At 49.5% G+C, this 22,521-nt stretch overlaps 1 protein-coding gene across 1 annotated transcript in view; it reads left to right on the top strand.

Moving 5' to 3' along the window:
• card11 (caspase recruitment domain family, member 11) overlaps window positions 1–22,521 on the top strand; it is a 262,608-nt gene that overhangs the window by 220,959 nt on the left and 19,128 nt on the right. Inside the window, exons 18-22 of the mRNA XM_086000284.1 lie at window positions 4,739–4,835; window positions 6,543–6,632; window positions 12,266–12,398; window positions 12,710–12,889; window positions 19,519–19,643. Of these exons, the coding sequence (XP_085856410.1) occupies window positions 4,739–4,835; window positions 6,543–6,632; window positions 12,266–12,398; window positions 12,710–12,889; window positions 19,519–19,643 (625 nt within the window). The remainder of the gene's footprint in view (window positions 1–4,738; window positions 4,836–6,542; window positions 6,633–12,265; window positions 12,399–12,709; window positions 12,890–19,518; window positions 19,644–22,521) is intronic.

Genomic DNA, 22,521 nt, shown 5'->3' with positions numbered 1-22,521 from the left:
CCTAACACTAAGGGTCAATTTATCATAGCCAATCATCCTAACCTGCACATCTTTGGACTGTGGGAGGAAACCAGAGCACCCGAAGGAAACCCACGCAAACACGGGGAGAATGTGCAAACTCCACACAGACAGTCACCCGAGGCCGGATTCGAACCCGGGTCCCTGGCGCTGTGAGGCAACAGTGCTAACCACTATGCCACCGTGCTGGCATTAACGAACATATCCCACCTAGTGGCGTATTGAGGGTGTAATCATAGAATTATACAGTGCAGAAGGAGACCATCGTGCCTGTGCCGGCTCTTTGGTAGAGCTCTCCAATTAGTCCCACTCTCCCCTGCTCTTTCTCCATAGTCCCTGCGATTTTTTTTTCTTTTCAATTATTTATCCGATTCCCTTTTGAAAGTTGCTGTTGAATCTGCTTCCAGCACCCTTTCAGGCAGCGCGTTCCAGATCACAACAACTCGCCGTGTAAACAAAAAATTCTCCTCATCTTGCCGCTGGTCCTTCTGCCTTTTGTTTTTCAGAGAGCTGGTCTGGCTCATGTAGGTCCAGTATTGAGTTATTGAACTGTTCCCCATCGAACATATTCCGTTAATACAAACAACGACCAGTTCAGGCCAGACCTCTACTTAATGCTTTAGACTGGAATTTATAGAAATGGCAGCGAGTTGGTGCATTGGTGCAGGATTGTGAAGCCGCAGACTGATTTTGTTTTTAAAAACTCTCTTGTTTTTTGGTGCCTTACTGTGTTTCAAACAGTTAGATTTAGTGTGTTGTGGTTATGTGTACGTGTTGGTTTCCTCGCTGGAGCAGAATGATTTGTGAGAGATCACAATTGCGGTCTCCTTGCTCAGCTGTCAGCTCGAATGAGGTTCAGAATAGTTCAGCGAGAGTGTGGTGGTATCGCCCCTCCAGGCACCGTAACCTTCACACAACACCAAACTCCAAGCAGCTTAAGGCCCTCACAGCCTAAGCACCTTCCTCACTGCAAAAATCGCAATATCAACACAAGCTCCAAAGGAGCCAAAACAAATCTGTGGGAAATGCATTCTGGATGTCATTTTAGTTAGTGAAGGCGCTCAGAAGGCATTCTCTGCGGTCTCTCACGAGATACTTGTTAGAAACATTCAGGCATGTGGGATGAGAGGAAATGGATAGAAAGTTGATCTCGAGAAAGAAAGAGAGAATAAAGAAAGAAACGAACTAACTTGCATTTATATAGTGCCTTTCGTGTCCTCAGGATGTCCCAAAGGGCTTTACAGCCAATTAAGTACTTCTGATGCGTAGTTACTGTGTAATGTACGAAAGAAGGCCAGAATTTTAACTTGGAGGTGGGTAGGGAGCAGCGGAGGGGGCTGGAATGCGGTCGGGAAACCCGGGAGAACAGGTTTTCCTTCAGGCCCTGCTGAATTTAACCTTTTGATTCTCTGTTTCCCGCTCGCAGCCAGCCAGATGGAAAGGCTGGCTGGCTGTTGGGCGGGTAGGCCTGTGGCACCGGAGGGAGGGAGGAAGGGAGGGATCGGTGGGTGTTGGGTGGCCAGAGGGGGGATCAGAGATCGGAGGCCTCGTGAAGTAAGTCAAGGGGAGATTGGCAGGGTTGTGGGGAGGTCATGGGGGGGGGGGGCGGTGGCGGTTGGTGAGGCAGGGCCGCTAGATCCAGCAGGTAAGTAGAAAGGCACTCACCTCTTCGGTCCAGCAGTCCTCGCCTCCCTTTAGCTGGCGGGTTTCCCGAGGCCTGGGAAACCCACTCGCCCACAGTTAAATTTAAAATGGTGGATCACCATGAGGCACGTAGCCTCATTATAATATTTAAATAGACAACCCGCCCAGCCCCCCATCCCACCTCCGTTAAAACTGGTAGTGGGCGGGTTGGGGTCGGGATTCAGATTTTTAACACTTAAACCTCCCACCTGACCGCAACCCACCCGTATTTTGGGGTTAAAATTCCCCCCAAAGAGTTAAGGAGAATGAATGTTGTTGGATAGGGGACAGGTTGGAAGAGATGCATCCCTGAGGTTAGTTGCTGGGTCCACTTTTGCTCTCGACAAACGGATGATTTGGACTTGGCTATAGGGAACACAATCTCAAAATCTGCTGATGACACAAAAGCAGGAGGTTTGGAAAACGGTGAAGAGAGCAGTTAAAGAATTCAGCACAACATAGACAAGTTAGCAGAATGGGCAAAGAGCTGGCAGATTCAATCTCATGTGAATAAGTGGGCGGTGATGTATTTTGGGAGGAAAGCAAGCAATGGGAACACACACTCAACGGAAAGACACTGAAGGGTGCAGACCCAGGGTTTGAATACATAATTTATTGAACATGCAAGTGCAGGTAGATAAAGCCATAAAAAAGGCCAGTGGCATTTCTATTTGTTCATGGGATGTGGGCATCATTGGCAAGGCAGCATTTATTGCTCATCCCTAATTGTCCTTGAAAAGGTGGTGGACTGCCTTCTTGAACCGCAGAGAACAGTTAAGAGTCAACCACATTGCTGTGGGTTTGGAGTTACATATAGGCCAGACCAGGTAAAGACAGCAAGAGTTCCTTCCCTAAGGGACATTAGTGAACCAGATGGGTTTTTACAATTATGGTCATCATTATTAATACTAGATTTTTATTCCAGATTTATTTAATTAACTGAATTTGAATTCCCCAGCTGCTGTGGTGGGATTTGAGTTCATGTCTCACAGATCATTAGTCCATACCTCTGGATTACTAGTCCAGTAACACAACCACTCTGCCACTGTACCCCAAAAGTAGGGGTATAGACTACAACAGGAAAGAAGTAACGGTATATTTATACAAAGCTCGGGCACGGGCGTACACCTTGAGTCACCCAATATAGAAAGGACATCAAAGCCATAGAGAGGGTACAGGATAGATTCACCAGGATGATACAAGATGACAAATAATAGTTATGAGGATAGACTTGAGATACTAGAACGATGTCCATGGGAGTGGAAAGGCTAAGAGAGGATTTTAAAGTGTTTTTTTTAATTATGAAGGGTTTTGATAATGTGAATAGGAAAGACTCGAAGGAACAGTGTCCTGCACTCAGGTAAGTGATTAGAATGGGGTCGGGATGGCAGTCCAGGTAAGAAGAGGCCCAAGGTTTCCTTGCGGGGCCTATGGAAGCACACCTGCTCCCCCTGGCACTCAATGAAACCAAAAACAAATAAAGTTGACTTTGCTTTCTGGGCCTCTTCTGGCCCCGGCTCCTCTTGCCGGCAGATTGGCCTGTTGGGCGGGCGGCACAATGGCCTCCCTCAGCACAATGGCTTCCCTCGGCACAAGAGCCTCCCTCTGCACAGGCCTCGGGTTAAAATTGCAGTCAGGCCCCCGCTAACGTCAATGGAGACCGACCTGCACATTTAAAGAAGGACCCCACAGGTGTCCCTCTCCCGCCTGCTCAAAAGAGCAAGTTAAGATTGCAGCCCGCGGGAGGCAGTGGGATCGGTGCAGGCAAGTCACACCGACTATTTTAACTGCCCGCCCGCCTGGTTTCCATCTGGTGGGCAGGGTTAAAATCGGCCCTTTGCGGTCGCGAGTAATTCTATGCATTCTGTTAGAACAAGGGGAGGGAAGAGTTTTCCCTGATTGCTATGTTTGATGACACGGTGAATGCGCTAGTGAAGATTTCCTCTGGTCCAGAGTTCGAGCGAAATCGTGAATGCAGGCAGATTGACGATGCCACTGCACATAGCGACCCATGAGATTCTACCCCTCTCCCCCACCCCGATTCCTTAAGAATTATGGGCTGGCGGTAGAGTTGGCAACTCTGGATGAATTCCTGGAGATTTCATTACATGGCCTTCAGCCTCCAGCTGTCCGGCCATTGGTCGCCAGGCACGTCCATCCTCGCAGGGCACCGCTTTCCAACTCCGACTGGACAGCAAGCAGACTCTCAGTCACCCGATTGGATGATTCTTGACAGTCAGTCCCCATTGCCAATACTTTTTATTAATTAATCAAAAGAAAGTTGCTCAAAGACAATGGGGGGAAAAAACACACGATTTTTTTCTTAAGGCCCCTGTAATATTTTTTCCCCCTGGTTTGCTCGCAGCAGCGTCCTGGGGATTCGTCTGTAATTCCGGGAGACTCCAGGACAATCCCGAAGGGTTGGCGACCCTAGTTGGAGGGCGGCCCATTCCTGGTGAGAAACGGCTGGCCCCCACACATGGTCAAGTCGGGACTTCTTACAGCGTCTGGCCCTCGCCACAGAACTTATTTCTGGTCGAAATTCGTGCTAAATAAAACACCACTTGAACCGTACAATGTTTTGTGACACAGAGCCCAGCAACAACAAACCAGCTGCTGTTGTCCCGGTGTAGCATTTCCATCCATCCCTTCCCCCCCACACATCCTCTCACAATCTTTAGCCTTCTCATCTCTCAGAGAGAAAGTGATGAATTGATACCGGCAAATGATGAATTAGAAAGCAATTTTTTTTTTTTGAGTGCCTGTTGATTCACGTCCACCGGGAACAAGAGAGAGAGGGGAAAAAAAAGTCCAGAAATAATGTCACTTAGGAACCTTTCCGCTGAAGGTAGAGGCAGCTTCTTGCCCCATCTATCTTTGGACTTGCATGCCAGAAGGGAAGAGGACGGTGGGGTTTTTTTTTTGTGACAGTGATCTAAACCGCCGCAGCATTATCAAAGGCGAAACATGCCGAGATCTCTAATGCTCAGCCTGTGTCCTATCTGTGTAATCCTTAGCCTTCATCATTCTGTTCCAGAGCTCAGCAGCTACTCTTGGTGAAGATTCAGAGATTGATGTACCGCGGCAGCAGGGATGAGACAGATAATCAATATAGCACACTCCGAGGATTATGGGTCTGTCTTTCTATCACTCTGCATAATTTAGACTGTTTTTGTACAATCAATTTCCTTTAAGTGAATAACCTATTTTGCCTCAAAACTTCTGCCATGTATTTAAATTGTTGACATTACAGAAATCTGTGCATACTTTGGTAAAATACTTAGTAGGCATTGGACTGCAGAGAGGCAACGTGCCCGAATCTTCAAATTCTTTGTTTTAACTTTAAATTTTCTCTGTTTTTGAATGGTCCCAAAGTGTATAATTACTACCTGAATGCACAGTCTGGGACAACGGGCACCGCTGTATTTAAGCTCCAACAAGCTGCCCGCCTCTTGAAATGAGCTGTAATCACACTCATCGAGAGAAGTTCAACTATTTCCAAACAAATCGAACCCTACTTCCTTTACCCATTGGGGAGACCAAACGCAGATTGGCTGACCGCTTTGTGGAACACCTCCGTTCAGTCCGTAAGGATGACCCCGAGCTTCCGGTCGCCTGTCATTTTAATTCACCGCCCCATTCCCACTCAGACCTCACTGTACTCGGGCTCTTGCATTGTTCCACGGAAGCTCAGCGTAAACTCGAGGAACAGCACCTCATCTTCCGATTAGGCACTTTACAGTCTTCTGGACTCAATATCGAGTTCAACAATTTCAGATCATAACCTCGGCCCCCATTACATTTTTACTTCTTTTTTATCCACACCTTTGGTTTCGCCCTTCCCCCCCCCCTTTTTCTCTCTCCCACATGGCAGCTGTCTCCCATTCTGCCAGCGCATTTCACACCTAATCTAGAGCCGTCTTTTGTCCCCACTAGTCCTATCACCATCTCGTCTCGTTTTGAATACCTCTTAATGTCTCTTCACTTCTCTTTTGTTCTCTCCCAGCCTGGCCTTTTAATCTATTTCATTTCCTGTGCTTTTCCAGTCCTGACAAAGGGTTTGACCCAAAACGGTGACTCTATTTTCTCTCCACGGATGTTGCCTGGCCTGCTGAGTTTTTCCAGCATTTTCTGTTGTTATTTCCACTTCCTTAAACCCGCCTCCCGACGTAAATTCCTGATGCCCCAAAATGTGCAAAGTCTTGTGCTAACTAGTGAGAGTAACACTCCGAGTGAAGTTCTCCACAGCCAAGGTACAATGACCCTGCTGGAGGCTTCGATGAGGCGTGCACTGGCAGTGAGAGGGTTAACCAGTCTATATCCCTCATTGTTTAACTGATCTGAATAGCGTGGGCACAAGATGGAAAATGGTTTTGGATTGTCAATACTTGATTTCTTAATGTACATTTCCATTTACCTGAGATTCATTAAGTAGAGGACTGACTGTATGTGTTGTATTGTGTTGAACTTTGCATTTTTATCTTCTGTAGATATTTACGGATTTGTGCTGCAATCAATTAAATAAGATATTGGATTTTTACCAAAATATTCAAAATTGTAATGGGTTTTCCATAACGGCTGTAGACATGGAATGGGGCGTGCAGAATAATGGATCGGTAGGAGGGAACTACAAGGCACTTACAAAATCGAAGGATTGAAATAATGCTATAAACCTTGAGTGCACAATTAGTTTAACTTGCCCGCTGAAGCAAGGAGACGAAGCAATTTATTTAAGCCACAGTCGAACTCGCAGGAAACAATATTTGGATACCATGTGTAGAAACTTGGTCAGCTCAACTAATCAGCCCAGCCAATGATATCTGTGATTTCCTCTCTTCCAGAGCTTTATACAACCTGACGAACAGCCCCCCATCGATCCCAAAGCTCCCCGTCTCTCACGAGCGAGCATCTTCTTTGGTCAGATTTTACAGGTGATTATTTCAATACACGCACTGGGGAAGTAACAACGATCAAACATTACAATAGAATGACATAGGGCTAGAAATTCAGTTGGGCGCCGTTTGGGGCGCCAAGCTCGCCTGGGCGCCGGAATTACCGCTGCGAGCGGAGCCACTTGCGCCATCCCGATATTCAGTTTCTGCGCCCCAAACGGAAGCGGGCCGCTACTCGAGGCTCCCCGCGCCCCGCTTGGGGCGCTCACCCTGAATATCGCCGCGCTAAGGGCCACAGCGCCACACGCTGCGGCACGGCAGGCTGCGGTACTGCAGGCCTTCCTCCCACTGTTAAGGGGGAGGTGCCTGCAACAGCGCGATCCCCGCTCGCGAGTGCCGGCAAATGAGCCCGGCACCAAGGAGAAGTGCCGGGCTCTCAGGAAACAGCCGGCAATGCCGCGGGGGGGGGGGGCGTTTAGGAGGCCGGGGGGAGGCCGGGGACGGAGGTGCTGGCAGGTGGCCGCCGAAAAAGCGGCCGCCCCGCACCTCCACCTTAACTTGCGTCACTACCACCACAGGTAGGCCCTGTGAACCGGTCGCGATTTGCGACCAGCGTTAAAGAGGCGGGCGCGACCAAATATGGTGATCGGGGCAGGAGCGGGGTGCTACAGGCTAACGCCGCCATTAGCGCCCCGCTAAATATCGCGGGAGGTGTGGCCAGTGGCGCTAAAGCCACTGAGTGCCCTCTTTGGGCGCTAACTGGTGGCGCAGCCCACTGAATTTCTAGGCCATAGAATTTACAGCACAGAAACAGGCCATTCGGCCCAACTGGTCCGTGCCAGTGTTTATGCTCCACACGAGCCTCCTCCCACCCATCTACATCTCACCCCATCAGCATAACCTTCTATTCCTTTTTCCCTCATGTGTTTATCTAGCTTCCTCTTAAATGTATCTATACTATTCGCCTCAACTGCTCCCTGTGGTAGCGAGTTCCGCATTCTAACCACTCTCTGGGTCAAGAAGTTTCTCCTGAATTCCCTATTAGATTTATTAGTGACTATCTTATATTTCTGGTCCCAAGTTTTGGTCTACCCCACAAGTGGAAACGTACATCTACCCTATCAAACGCTTTCATAATCTTAGAGACCTCTATTCGGTCACCCCTCAGCCTTTCTCTTTCCTCAAGAAAAGAGCCCCAGCCTGTTCAGTCTTTCCCGATGGGAATCACCTCTCAGTTCTGGTATCATCCTTGTAAACCACCCTTCTCTTCTCTTACACTTAATGTTTTATCGACGTGTCGTAATGTTGCTCTGATTCGAACATTCTCCTAACACTTTTTCCTGTGCGCATGACGTAGATAACTCAAGTAAACTGAGTGTTCTGCACCCTTATATGTTCTGAGTGTGGGATAGGATTAATAATTAGCTCTTAACTACACTATATTGCACCAGATACCATATAGGAACATAGGAACAGAAGTAGGCCATTCAGCCCCTCGAGCTTGCTCCACCATTTAATTAGATCGTGGCTGATCTGTACCTGAACACATTTATCTGCCTTAGCTCCATATCCCTTGATGCCCTTACCTAACCCTCGAGACCACCACTAGAAACCACTACAGTCTCCTATCTATTCCAAAAGGGAGTAAATACCAAACTGTCAGACCGTTAAGTTCAGGCTAAAACTAATAATCAGATTTATTTGTGAATAAGATAATCCAGAGGTAATAAGACACAGCAAGTTACTGATGTTAAAAATACTTAGGAAACAATAAAGATAAAAATCACACCCCAATGGGTTAAAACATCTTCTTTAGAATGTATTTTTTATACAGTTAGTTAGGCAATAAGTCTTTTGGGTAAAACAGTTGAGGATCTTCATTGATACAATGGCTGTAGCTGGTTGATGCACAATTGATATACACGCCAGAAGGAGCTTAGCTGCTTATTAGACTAAACACCTGCGAGAAATCTCTAGGATTTAACTAAAAGCCGCTGAATAAAGAGCTGTCAATCAATCAAGTTCAAAAACCCTGTGCAAAGAAAGGACTCAACAAGCAGATGTTCATACCTGATCCAGGCCTTGCATATCTATTAATGCTTTAACCAAGTATAATTTGATTTAAACCTGGGACAAACCTTCTGCATTCTGACTATTTTACAGGTCAAACAATTGGGCCTGGTCCAATAGCCAATTTGGCTCCAGGTCTCCATTTTACATAGAATTACATAGAATCTACAGCACAGAAGCAGGCCATTCGGCCGGTATTTATGCTCCACACCAACCTCCTCCCACTCTACTTCATCTCATCCTATTGGTATATCCTTTTATTCCTTTCTCCCTGATGTACTTATCTAGCTTCCCCTTAAATGTATCTATACTATTCGCCTCAACCACTCCCTGCGGTAGCGAGTTCCACATTCTCACCACCCTCTGGTTAAAGAAGTTTCTCCTGAAATCCTTGTAGGATATATTAGCGACTGCCTTATATGTACTGTAAGTTATATTTTGGACAAGGGAAGTCAGCTTAATTTTAACTCTAGATGCCTCAAAACAGCAAGGCATAAAATGGAAACACTTTCTCTGTTTGACATAGGATGAAAACTCTGCTTTTTTCACAAACGCAATGGTGCAAATGTAATGGTGCAAATGTAATGGTGCAAATGTAATGGTGCAATGCACAACTGTTGAACACCTGTACGATACTCCTAAGTGTACAAAGGACACATAGTAGAACAGGATCACAAAGATCAATGCCACATGTCACACTGTACAGCGACAGCTTAGTTACATGGAAAAACGATTACAGCAGAATACTATATTGTGTTTGAAAGGCTGAATCAAATTGCAGATAATTGCTTGAAGAAGGTCACTTCCGCCAGCGAATCTGAAAATAGTCACCGTGGGTTTTTTTTTTCTAGCCAACTCTTAGTATCACGTTTGATGAAAGGGTTTACATGGAAAGGTGCCCATAGTTTTTGAAAAATGTTTTCATTAGAATCACCAATGGATGGGATAGATTACAGGAACGTTTAGTTCATCTTTAGCACCTCTTTAGATTTCACTCAGATATTTCTCTTGTAGTATGCATGAAAGAGCACTGTGAGACCTTGCTTACTACAAACCTTCGACGTAGAATATCCGGTAACGTAGAGGTCAAACAGAAAGCCTCATTATTGTATTTAGCCTATTGCACATGACACATGATCCCTCTAGACTTCAGAAAGCCTCATTATTGGATTTAGCTTAGTCAATCTGATGTGACCATTATTGGAAAGAAACACTCTATCAGGCCAAACTGCACAACTCCCCAGTGCCCTGGCCAACCCTCAACCAAGATCACTAAAAAAAAACATGATCTGGTCATTATCACATTGCTGTTTGTGAGAGCTTGCTGTGCACAAATTGGCTGCCGCGTTTCCTACATTACAACAGTGACCACACTTCAAAAAGTACTTCATCGGCTGTAAAGCGCTTTGGCACATCCCGAGGTTGTGAAAGGCGCTATATAAATGCAAGTTTTTCTTCTTTCGTTCTGTCTTTCTGCTATTTACATGTATGAAAATTTGCCTCTTAGATTCATAGTCAAATAAAATTACAGGTTTCTAAATATATTCCCCACCCCCGCCCCACCGCCCCCCCACCACCAACCGCCCCATATTGTGCTAGGTAGTAACCAGGAATTTGATGCGACTCTGTCTAGAGTCTAAAGATAGCTAATCAGGAGAACCATAATCAGTGGACTCTTAACCTTGATCTCCTCAGATGCAAATAAAAGCACTTCAAAAAAATGAATAGGAACAGATTAATCTCACCGCCTCCAGCTCACACACACTCACACACACACACACACACACACACACACACACACACACACACACACACACACACACACACAGTATGTTAGCTGCCCTACCACATGGACATTCCTTCCTGGAAGGATCAAATAGTCTGATTTTGCTCCTTGCCTGCCTTGCATACAACTCCATATCAGCCATCAAGATCTGCATTTTTGCTTGGTGGGATAGGATCTCCTTATCGATCACCAACGATTTTATTTTGCTTCTATCTCAGATAATGCACTCTGCTATCTTCCACTGCCTTGGCTGAGACCCCATGAAACTTGCCCCGAAGATTGATAATCAGGGGTGGGATTCATACCTGGGTCCCCAGCATGATTGTCCTGCACCAGTGATCCTACATTATGTCCTGAATGGGTTTATGTAAAAGGGACATAATGTTACCCTCAAAGTGCCATAGAAACATAGAACCATAGAAGATAGGAGCAGGAGTAGGCCATTCAGCCCCTCGATCTTCTCCGCCATTCAAGGAGATCATGGCTGATCATCCAAATTCAGTACCCTGTCCCTGCCTTCTCTCCATATCCCTTGATCCCTTTAGCCTTAAGAAATATATCTAACTCCTTCTTGAATATATTTAGTGAATTGGCCTCCACTGCCTTCTGTGGTAGAGAAGGTTCACAGGTTCACCACTCTCTGGGTGAAGTAATTCCTCCTCATCTCTGTCCTAAATGGCTTACCCCTTATCCTTAGACTGTGACCCCTGGTTCTGGACTCCCCGGCCATCGGGAACATCCTTCCTGCATCTAGTCTGTCTAGTCCTGTTAGAATTTTATAAGTTTCAATGAGATCCCCTCTCATTCTTCTAAATTCCAGCGAGTATAAGTCCAATCGACCCAATCTCTCCTCATACGTCATTCCTGCCATCCCAGGTATCAGTCTGGTGAATCTTCACTGCACTCCCTCCATGGCAAGAACAGCCTTCCTCAAATAAGGCGACCAAAACTGCACACAATACTTAAGATGTGGTCTCACCAAGGCCCTGTACAACTGCAGCAAGACATCCTTGTTCCTGTACTCGAACCCTCTCGCTACGAAGGCCAACATACCATTTGCTTTCTTAACCGCCTGCTGCACCTGCATGCTTACCTTCAGCGACTGGTGCACAAGGACACCCAGGTCTCGTTGCACTTCCCCTTCTCCCAATCTATTGCCATGTCACCTGGTGTTTGCCTCCCAAAGTATGTCCAGCATCAGTGAAATATGTTAACATAGCAAAACATCCCAAGGCGCTTCACAGGAGTGTTATCAGACAAAATTTGACACCGAGCCACATAAGGAGATATTAGGATAGGTGACCAAAAGCTTGGTCACAGAGGGAGCTTTTAAGGAGCGCCTTAAAGGAGGAGAGCAAGGCGGCAAGGTTTCGAGAGAGAATTCCAGAGCTTAGGGCCCAGGCAACTGAAGGCACGGCCGCCAATGGAGCGGCAATGGAAATCGGGGATGCTCAGGAAGTCAGAGTTGTAGGAACGCAGAGTTCACAGAGGGTTGTAGGGCTGGAGGAGATTACAGAGATAGGGAGGGGGGCGAGGCCATGAGGGATTTCAAAACAAAGACGAGAATTTTAAAATCGGCGCATTGCTTAACCAGGAGCCAGTGTAGGTCAACAAGCACAGGGAAATAGTAAACGGGACTTGATCTCCATCCTCCACTTTAAGACGTGCTGCAGGCATTTCTATGCAGTATCCATATAGCAAGTACTGATGCAGAATTTTGTACCTTGAAATTACTTGGCCAGTTCTGTTGGTAGGCTTTTCTTCTACATTTTGGCTTTGAAAATTGATTTCTTACTTTTTCTTTTTCTCTTGACAGTTTGTCAGCAGGTCTGATAACAAGTACAAGAGAATGAACAGCAGTGAGCGTGTGCGGATCGTCACCAGCTCCTCACCTGGCCCAGCAAAAGCCTCTTTCGAAACTCTGAAACTCTCAGCCGACAAGCAGGATGGTAAAAAAAAAGAAAGAACTTGCATTCATATAGCGCCTTTCACGACCTCGGGACGTCCCAAATTGCTTTACAGCCAATGAAGTACTTTTCTGAGCTGTGGTCACTGTGGTAATGTAGGAAAAGCGGCAGCCAAAAATTGCCCACAGCAAGCTCCCACAAACAGCAATGTGCTAATGACCATGTAATAATCTGTTTTTAGTGAAGGATAAAACATTGGCCCTTTGTTGGTCTTCTTCACAGAAACCGGCCAGATTCTCGTATAAAAACTGCGATTAATTCGTCTTCCTTTCATTTTTGTTTTGTTCTTGAAGATGTAGATCCAGAAAACGACATCAAGAGAAGTTTCAGCCTGATTCCGTACAGCCTGGTCCACCCGTACCACACCCAGCGGAAACGCCCTGTGTTGTTCTCACCCACCCCACTGGCCAAAATGCTCGTGCAAAAGTTACTCAATTCTGGGGAAGCCATGGAGTTTGACATCTGCAAACCAGGTAAAGCCGTGTCATCTCCTGCCCGCAAAGGTTTCAGGCTAGCGGGACGGTGAAATCTGCACACTGCGTTACAACTTTTAACAGAACCCAGTAAATCAGGAGAAACTGTTTCCACTGGCAGCGGGGTCAGTAACCAGAGGACAGAGATTTTAATTCATTCTTTCATTCTGCCAGCGCAATTTACACTTCATCGAGAGCCATCCTTTGTTTCTTAACCTGTCCCATTACCATCTCCTCTCGCCTTGAATATCTCTCAATGTCTCTTAATCTCTCCTGCCTTCTATCCTATCACAGACCCTCCCTTTTGTTCTTTCATCCCCTCCCCCCTTTCCCAGCCCCTACACTTGCTTAAAAATCTGTTCCATTTCCTGCTTTTTTCCAGTTCTGACGAAAGGTCATCGACCTGAAACGTTAATTCTGTTTCTCTCTTCACAGATGCTGAGTATCTCCAGCATTTTCTGTTTTTATGACAGAGATTTTAAGGTCATGGCAAAAGAAGAGGGGAGACTAGGAGAAAACATTTCACACAGCGGGTTGCCATGGTCTGGAATACGCTTCCTGAAAGGGCGGTGGAAGCAGATTCAATAATAATTTTCAAAGGGGAACTGGATAAATACTTGAGAAGGAGAAATTTGCAGGGCTGTGGGGAAAGAGCAGGGGGAGTGGGACTAATTGGACGGCTCTTTCAAAGAGCCGGCACAGGCACGAGGGGCCGAATGGCCTCCTTCTGTGCTGTATGCTTCTAATCTTGGTTTGAATCCAGCCCTGGTGGTTGGGATGAAAGTGCCTTCTCTCTGCCAGCTGTAAGGGCCCTGCGTGAAAAAGAGTTTCTGCAGTCTCAACATAGATCCAGGTGCACCATTTAATGGCCCCAAAACCCAATGCAATTGCAGTAGGGGCCGGAGCGGGAGAGCTTGAGACACAGAGAGACAGCCACGGTTTCCTTTACCTCTGTTGCTGAAACCAACGCAAAGTATAAAAGGAATGTTTTTACTAGCAGGAGGGGGGAACTGTGAATGAACAGAGTCATTTTTGTAAGTCTGATGTTGGAAAACTACAGTCAGTGTGATCCCGTAGGAAGAGGCCAATGATTGGCTGCATTAGCTGTCCTGTTGGAATGGTCCATGTGAAGGCTCATCCTTTTACTAGTAAAGATCCCGACTTTAGCTATGACTGAGTAACAAGCGCATTCATGATCATGCTTTCAATATATTATTAATGAAAAGGCAAAACTACTGCGGATGCTGGAAATCTGAAATAAAAACCAAAAATGCTGGCAGTACACAGCCGGTCAGGCAGCATCTGCAGGGAGAGAAACAGAGTTAATGTTTCAGGTGGATGAGCTTTCATCAGAACTGGAAAAAGTTAGAGGCATAACAAGTGCAGAGGGCAGGGAAAGGTGGGGAGGGGAGGGAGGAACAACAGGGAAGGTCTGTGACAGGGTGGGAAGAAACATAGAAACATAGAAGATTGGAGCAGGAGTAGGCCATTCGGCCCCTCGAGCCTGCTCCGCCATTTAATGCGATCATGGCTGATCACCCAAATTCAGTTCCCGGTCCCTGCTTTCTCCCCATACCCCTTGATCCCTTTAGCCTTAAGAAATATATCCAACTCCTTCTTGAATATATTTAATGAATTGGCCTCAACTGCCTTCTGTGGTAGAGAATTCCACAGGTTCACCACTCTCTGGGTGAAGAAATTCCTCCTCATTTCTGTCCTAAATGGCCTACCCCTTATCCTTAGACTGCGACCCCTGGTTCTGGAGAGATTAACTTAACAAAGTTATTTTTCTTCAGGGTGACGAGGATCTATTTTGACATACCATGGGGTGACATATATTTGTTTTTGTCTGGCCCTTTAAGGCAGTCAGCATTCCTCCTCACTGCTCAAGTGAAATACTACTTGCGTGACGTTTAGTTGTAGTAAGAGTGTTTACATTCTCTTGGGTTTCTTACCTTGAGGCTGTTCAGGATGTCATGGGCAGGAGCATTCCCCACTCTCCTAGTTCACTGCCCGCAGGCTTTTTTCCTTTGCACGCCGAAAGACAGAAGCCTCTTCGTTTGGTTGGCTAACTGCCTGCAGGCTGTTTAGTATTCCTGGAGGCATCAGGCACTCAGTTCTGCTGTCAGATGCACTGGGTGCAGCCTGCTGGAAGGATGCGACATGTTGATTCTACAAAAAAAAACTTTATTCTTCCCCTTTCCCTTAAAGGTCTTCAAGGGTGCCATTACCACCACCTTTCCTTCTGCAGTTTTGAGGACAGAATGTTCTGGACTCGTGCGCACGGCTCCGTGGCTGCAATTACACAGGTCTTTGATCACCTTGGTGTGGAGATGCCAGTGTTGGACTGAGGTGGACAAATGTAAGAAGTCACACAACACCAGGTTATAGTCCAACAGCTTTATTTGAAATCACAAGCTTTCGGAGCGCTGCTCCTTCGTCAGGTGAAGTGGAGAAATGCATAAAGACACAGCTTATATAGTCAGAGAATAATGTCAGATGTTTACAGGTAATCTTGCTGTGATTATCTCTCTGCCGAGGTGTGATAAATGGCAGTTAGAAAGATTACCTATAAACATCTGACATTATTCTCTGACTATATAAGCTTGTTTTTATGCATCTCTCCACTTCACCTGACGAAGGAGCAGCGCTCCGAAAGCTTGTGATTTCAAATAAAGCTGTTGGACTATAACCTGGTGTTGTGTGACTTCTTACATTTGATCACCTTGTGGAGGCTTGGCTTCCGCACGGCCCACTCGATCTGGCAGGGCTCTCCTTCCCTTCAGATTCCCCTTCATGAATCATCCACTCTCGCTCTCAAAAGAACTCGTGAATTCCGTCTCCTTATTCTCCCGCTGCCGGGGCTGACCGGCTGCCTGAACCCAGCACCATTTTAACAAAAAGCAAAACACCACGGGTGCTGGGAAATTGAAAACGCTCAGCAGGCCAGGCAGCAACCTGTGGAGAGAAAAAAACCCAGAGATAACTGCCGGAATTTTAATCCCAAGGCGGTTCGGGAGCGGGAGGGAGGCTAGAAACCAGCCGGGAAACCCGAGAGAACGGGTTCCCTGCCGGCCTTGCCGAATTTAACGGCAGGGCACCTGATTAGCATTTCAAAGATCTGTTTCCCATCCGCGGCCAGCCAGATGGAGAGGCTGGCTGTCTGTGGGCGGGTAGACCTGTGGCACTAGGCTGTCTGTGGGCGGGTAGACCTGTGGCACTAGGCTGTCTGTGGGTGGGTAGGCCTGGGGCACTAGGCTGTCTGTGGGCGGGTGGGCCTGGGGCACTAGGCTGTCTGTGGGCGTGTAGGCCTGTGGCACTAGGCTGTCTGTGGGCGGGTGGGCCTGGGGCACTAGGCTGTCTGTGGGTGGGTAGGCCTGGGGCACTAGGCTGTCTGTGGGCGGGTGGGCCTGGGGCACTAGGCTGTCTGTGGGCGGGTGGGCCTGGGGCACTAGGCTGTCTGTGGGCGGGTAGACCTGTGGCACTAGGCTGTCTGTGGGTGGGTAGGCCTGGGGCACTAGGCTGTCTGTGGGTGGGTGGGCCTGGGGCACTAGGCTGTCTGTGGGTGTGTAGGCCTGGGGCACTAGGCTGTCTGTGGGTGTGTAGACCTGGGGCACTAGGCTGTCTGTGGGCGGGTGGGCCTGGGGCACTAGGCTGTCTGTGGGCGGGTAGACCTGTGGCACTAGGCTGTCTGTGGGCGGGTGGGCCTGGGGCACTAGGCTGTCTGTGGGTGGGTAGACCTGTGGCACTAGGCTGTCTGTGGGCGGGTGGGCCTGGGGCACTAGGCTGTCTGTGGGTGGGTGGGCCTGGGGCACTAGGCTGTCTGTGGGCGGGTGGGCCTGGGGCACTAGGCTGTCTGTGGGCGGGTGGGCCTGGGGCACTAGGCTGTCTGTGGGCGGGTAGGCCTGGGGCACTAGGCTGTCTGTGGGCGGGTGGGCCTGGGGCATTAGGCTGTCTGTGGGCGGGTGGGCCTGGGGCACTAGGCTGTCTGTGGGCGGGTGGGCCTGGGGCACTAGGCTGTCTGTGGGCGGGTGGGCCTGGGGCACTAGGCTGTCTGTGGGCGGGTGGGCCTGGGGCACTAGGCTGTCTGTGGGCGGGTGGGCCTGGGGCACTAGGCTGTCTGTGGGCAGGTGGGCCTGGGGCATTAGGCTGTCTGTGGGCGGGTAGGCCTGGGGCACTAGGCTGTCTGTGGGCGGGTGGGCCTGGGGCACTAGGCTGTCTGTGGGCGTGTAGGCCTGTGGCACTAGGCTGCCTGTGGGTGGGCAGGCCTGGGGCACTAGGCTGTCTGTGGGCGCCTGGGCCTGGGGCACTAGGCTGTCTGTGGGCATGTAGGCCTGGGGCACTAGGCTGTCTGTGGGCGTGTGGGCCTGGGGCACTAGGCTGTCTGTGGGCATGTAGGCCTGGGGCACTAGGCTATCTGTGGGCGGGTGGGCCTGGGGCACTAGGCTGTCTGTGGGCGGGTGGGCCTGGGGCACTAGGCTGTCTGTGGGCGGGTGGGCCTGGGGCACTAGGCTGTCTGTGGGCGGGTGGGCCTGGGGCACTAGGCTGTCTGTGGGCGGGTGGGCCTGGGGCACTAGGCTGTCTGTGGGCGGGTGGGCCTGGGGCACTAGGCTGTCTGTGGGCGGGTGGGCCTGGGGCATTAGGCTGTCTGTGGGCGGGTGGGCCTGGGGCACGAGGCTGTCTGTGGGCGGGTGGGCCTGGGGCACTAGGCTGTCTGTGGGCGGGTGGGCCTGGGGCACTAGGCTGTCTGTGGGCGGGTGGACCTGTGGCACTAGGCTGTCTGTGGGCGGGTGGGCCTGGGGCACTAGGCTATCTGTGGGTGTGTAGGCCTGGGGCACTAGGCTGTCTGTGGGTGTGTAGACCTGTGGCACTAGGCTGTCTGTGGGTGGGTGGGCCTGGGGCAGTAGGCTGTCTGTGGGCGGGTGGGCCTGGGGCACTAGGCTGTCTGTGTGCAGGTGGGCCTGGGGCACTAGGCTGTCTGTGGGCGGGCGGGCCTGTGACACTAGGCTGTCTGTGGGCGGGCGGGCCTGTGGCACTAGGCTGTCTGTGGGCGGGTGGGCCTGGGGCACTAGGCTGTCTGTGGGTGGGTAGGCCTGGGGCACTAGGCTGTCTGTGGGTGGGTAGGCCTGGGGCACTAGGCTGTCTGTGGGTGTGTAGACCTGTGGCACTAGGCTGTCTGTGGGCGGGTCGGCCTGGGGCACTAGGTTGTCTGTGGGCGGGTAAGCCTGGGGCACTAGGCTGTCTGTGGGCGGGTGGGCCTGGGGCACTAGGCTGTCTGTGGGCGGGTAGGCCTGTGGCACTAGGCTGTCTGTGGGTGGGTGGGCCTGGGTCACTAGGCTGTCTGTGGGCGAGCAGGCCCGTGGCACTAGGCTGTCTGTGGGCGGGTAGGCCTGGGGCACTAGGCTGTCTGTGGGCGGTTGGGCCTGGGGCACTAGGCTGTCTGTGGGCGTGTAGGCCTGTGGCACTAGGCTGCCTGTGGGTGGGCAGGCCTGGGGCACTAGGCTGTCTGTGGGCGCCTGGGCCTGGGGCACTAGGCTGTCTGTGGGCGTGTAGGCCTGGGGCACTAGGCTGTCTGTGGGCGTGTGGGCCTGGGGCACTAGGCTGTCTGTGGGCATGTAGGCCTGGGGCAATAGGCTGTCTGTGGGCGGGTGGGCCTGTGGCGCTAGGCTGTCTGTGGGCAGGTGGGCCTGTGGCACTAGGCTGTCTGTGGGCGGGTGGGCCTGGGGCACTAGGCTGTCTGTGGGCGGGTAGGTCTGGGGCACTATGCTGTCTGTGGGTGGGTAGGCCTGGGGCACTAGGCTCTCTGTGGGCGGGTAGGCCTGTGGCACTAGGCTGTCTGTGGGCGGGTAGGCCTGTGGCACTAGGCTGTCTGTGGGCGGGTGGGTCTGTGGCACTAGACAGCAGAGAGGAAGGAGGGAGGGATTGGGTGGGGGCTGGGTGTGTGAATCAGGGCTGCAGGACCATCGGGGATGTGGTCGGGGCCGGAGGATGTTTGGGATGGCAGGGGTTGAATTGGGGCCGGAGGATGATTGGAGGAGCATGATGGTGGGGGGGAGGTGGTGTCAGGAACTGGAGGACGATCGGGGCTGGAAGAGCATCGACAGGGGCGGTGGGCGGGGGGTCGTTGAGGGTGCAATGCCCCCTCAGTACAATGTTGGTGTGTCGGCCGAGACTTTTGTGCCCAAGTCCAATGGCTCACTTGACAAGTGAATGGTCCGGTATTGAACTGGACTGAACCATATAGGCCGAGAAGGCCTGCATTGTGGCGTGTTGTTACTCGCATGAATGTCAGTGGCTCGGAACAGGAAAAAAGTCCACCTGGGTTTACATTCCTGATCACCATCGGTGAGAACTGCTGGGAAGTGTGCCTATGTGGGTACCAGATGAGGTTGTGATGGTTCTGTATGGTTGAACAGCCTGGTGATGCCCGGGCTCAACACGCGAGTAAGATGTAGTAGGACAGCGCATGCCTTTGAAATCATACTCCTGCATGAGCCATTGACCGCAGGGGACTAGGGGGAGAAAATTGCGGAGGGAGGGAGGGAGCTTACAAAAAAAAAAACATGGAATCATTGTTCAAACAAGAACAGCTTTCGATCATTTTATTAACTTCAATATTTGCCCTTTAGATATTTTAAACAAAGAAGAATATTTGCAGAAACAGAAGACTGAGCCAATTATTTTCTCGAGAGAAAAACATTTAAACGCCTTTGAATGTGTCATGCCTGCTAACATCAAAGCTGTAACTGCCAAGGTAAATGAAACTTTTCCTTTGCCTTTTTCACAGTTTTTGTTACATAATATGGGTTACATAGGAAAAGTTTGTTTTGGTGCAATGAGAAAAACTCCCGACAAACTTCCAGGGGCCGTAACTGGAATAAGATATCCCTTCAGCGCAGGACTCCACTGGCGAGAGGGTGGAATTGTTCATTGGCAGTAGAGCAAAATGGGCAATAGAGAATCAGCAGCCGTTGGAATCAATCAGGTGGGGTGTGAATCAGACTGGGTGTGAATCAGACTGGGTGTGAATCAGTCTGGGTGTGAATCAGACTGGGTGTGAATCAGACTGGGTGTGAATCAGTCTGGGTGTGAATCAGTCTGGGTGTGAATCAGTCTGGGTGTGAATCAGACTGGGTGTGAATCAGACGGGGTGTGAATCAGACGGGGTGTGAATCAGACGGGGTGTGATTCAGACGGGGTGTGAATCAGACGGGGTGTGAATCAGACGGGGTGTGAATCAGTTGCGGTGCCGATTTGTTCCCGCCAATTTTACGCTATGGGCAAAGACCATTTTCACCCCCCTGGTGCTTACCCTAAGTAACGAATGGAACTGGTCAAGAGTGGATGACGTTTGACCCTCTTTGTGCTGGCTCCCCAAATTCCTTCTCACGCAACAGAGCACATGACCTGTTGCACTAACATCAGTTGGCTACTGATGTCATTGAAAGTGGCGGCAAACATTGTGTTCGTGCTCAGTTTCGCACCAAATCCTACCTTTGTTTGATCGTCAAATATAAATGCTGCATTACTGTGGAATGAACCATTTATTCTCAGTGACTGTAAGAAGCACCAGCAGGTGAAGCTGGGATTGTTCTCCATGGGGCAGAGAAGGTTAAGGGGAGAGTTGATGGAGGTGTTCAAAATTATGAAGGGTTTTTATAGAGTATTTGGGGAGAAACTGTTTCCACTGGCAGGAGGGTCGGTAACCAAAGGACACAGATTTAAGATAATTGACAAAAAATGAGAGGGAAATAAGGAGAATTTTTTTTATGCAGCGAGTTGTTGTGATCTGGAATGCGTTGCCTGAAAGGGCGGTGGAAGCAGATTCAATAATAACTTTCAAAAGGGAATTGAATAAATAATTGAAAATGAGAAATTTGCAGGGCTGTGGGGAAAGAGCAGGGTCAGTGGGACTAATTGAATATCTCTTTCAAAGAGCCGCCACAGACACGATTGGCCGAATGGCCTCCTCTGTACTTCATGATTCTATGATTCTCAGTGCAGGACCAGCTATATAACTGCTGCCTCACTCTTCACCCACCTGTCCTCCAAGTTCAAAGGAAGAAGAACAACGTGGATTTATACAGCACCTTTAACATAAAAATAGGCCCGAGGTGTTTCTCAGAGGTAGAGAGGCGGAGGGGTGTAGGGAGGAAATTTGAAGCATGGGGCCTAGGCGGCTGATGATGCTGGGTGAAGGGAGGGAGGGAATATTCAGAAGAGGATGGATTCAGATGGCAGAGATAGGGGGGTGCGAGGTTATGAATAGCATTAAAACGCAAGGATGAAAATTTTAAATCTGAGGCATTGGGGATCAGGAGCCAATGTAGATCAGCAGTGACGGATATGATGGGAAAACGGGACTTGGTGTGGGATAGTTTAAGGGCGGCAGAGTTTTGAAGGAGCTGGAGTTTACAAAGGGTGCAGGATGGGGGACCGGCCAGGAGAGCATTGGAGCAGTCAAGTCTGGAGGACTTGAGCACGTGATCTAGCCTTACGCTGGAGTGCTACACTGTTGGAGATGCCACCCTTCCCATGAGACATTCAACAAAAGCCCCACCTTGCCTGTTCCTTCTGATGGAAGTTGTCGATGCCGTGTGGGGAGACCTTGTTAAGGTGTATAAAATTATGAGGGGCCTAGATAAAGTGGATAGAAAGGACCTATTTCCCATAGCAGAGGGGTCAAAAACCAGGGGGCACAGATTTACTGGGGGAAGGTTTAGAGGGGTTTGCGGGGAAATGTCTTCACCCAGAGAGTTGTGGGGGTCTGGAACTCACTGCCTGAAAGGGTGGTAGAGGCAGGAACCCTAACCACATTTAAAAAGTACTTGGATGTGCACTTGGGATGCTGTAACCTGCAGGGCTACGGACCAAGAGCTGGGAAGTGGGATTAGGCTGGATAGCTCTTTGTTGGCCGGCGCAGACACGATGGGCCAAAATGGCCTCCTTCCGTGCTGTAACTTTCTATGATTCTATCGGAAGAACAGCAAAGGGGGCTCTCCTGGTCTCTAGACCACAAATCTGCCTTCGCACCAGTGAACAGATCATTCGCCCATCGTTGCTTGTGGGACCTTGCTGTGCACGCCGTGGCTGCCGCATTAGCCTACATAACAAATGTCATTCATTTCAAACTGAACGTACGTGAAGCGCTTTGAGGCATGTGATAACGTGCTTTAATAAATGCAGATTACCGATGGGTTAGCGGTGGGGTCAAAACAGCACGGAGGAATCTCGTGCAAGTGCAAGAAACCATTTGGCCACATTTAAAAATAACGCGAACATGAAAATAAAATGAAAGCTTTACCCCTTCCCTCCTCCCCCTCGCCCCCCACAAACCCCCGCCCCTATTGATATACAACTCCTTTTTTCTACTGTCGTTGCGGCGGAATTAACTTAAGTAAACAATGACTTCGAATGGAATTCTGAACTTTGCATCCCTTTTACACTGGTGGAGCTGAGAGGGCAATCATTCAGCAGAACCATGGGTCAGCAGAATATAGAGCAACGAGATTTCTTTTCTCCTCTGCCCTTGAAGCCAGGGTGAAAAGTGATGCCGATTTCCCCAGCTACCGTTCAATTTGAGGATGTTTTCGTGCTGTCAGCTTGTGCCCAGGGGCTGCTGGGAACGAGCC

Source organism: Somniosus microcephalus, chromosome 11 (genome assembly GCF_052327205.1).
Source record: "Somniosus microcephalus isolate GS21.2 chromosome 11, FLI_Smic_1.0, whole genome shotgun sequence".
Classification (NCBI taxonomy): domain Eukaryota; kingdom Metazoa; phylum Chordata; class Chondrichthyes; order Squaliformes; family Somniosidae; genus Somniosus; species Somniosus microcephalus.
The sequence above is the reverse complement of the archived record's forward strand: the minus strand, read 5'-3'. Positions and strand labels throughout refer to the sequence as shown.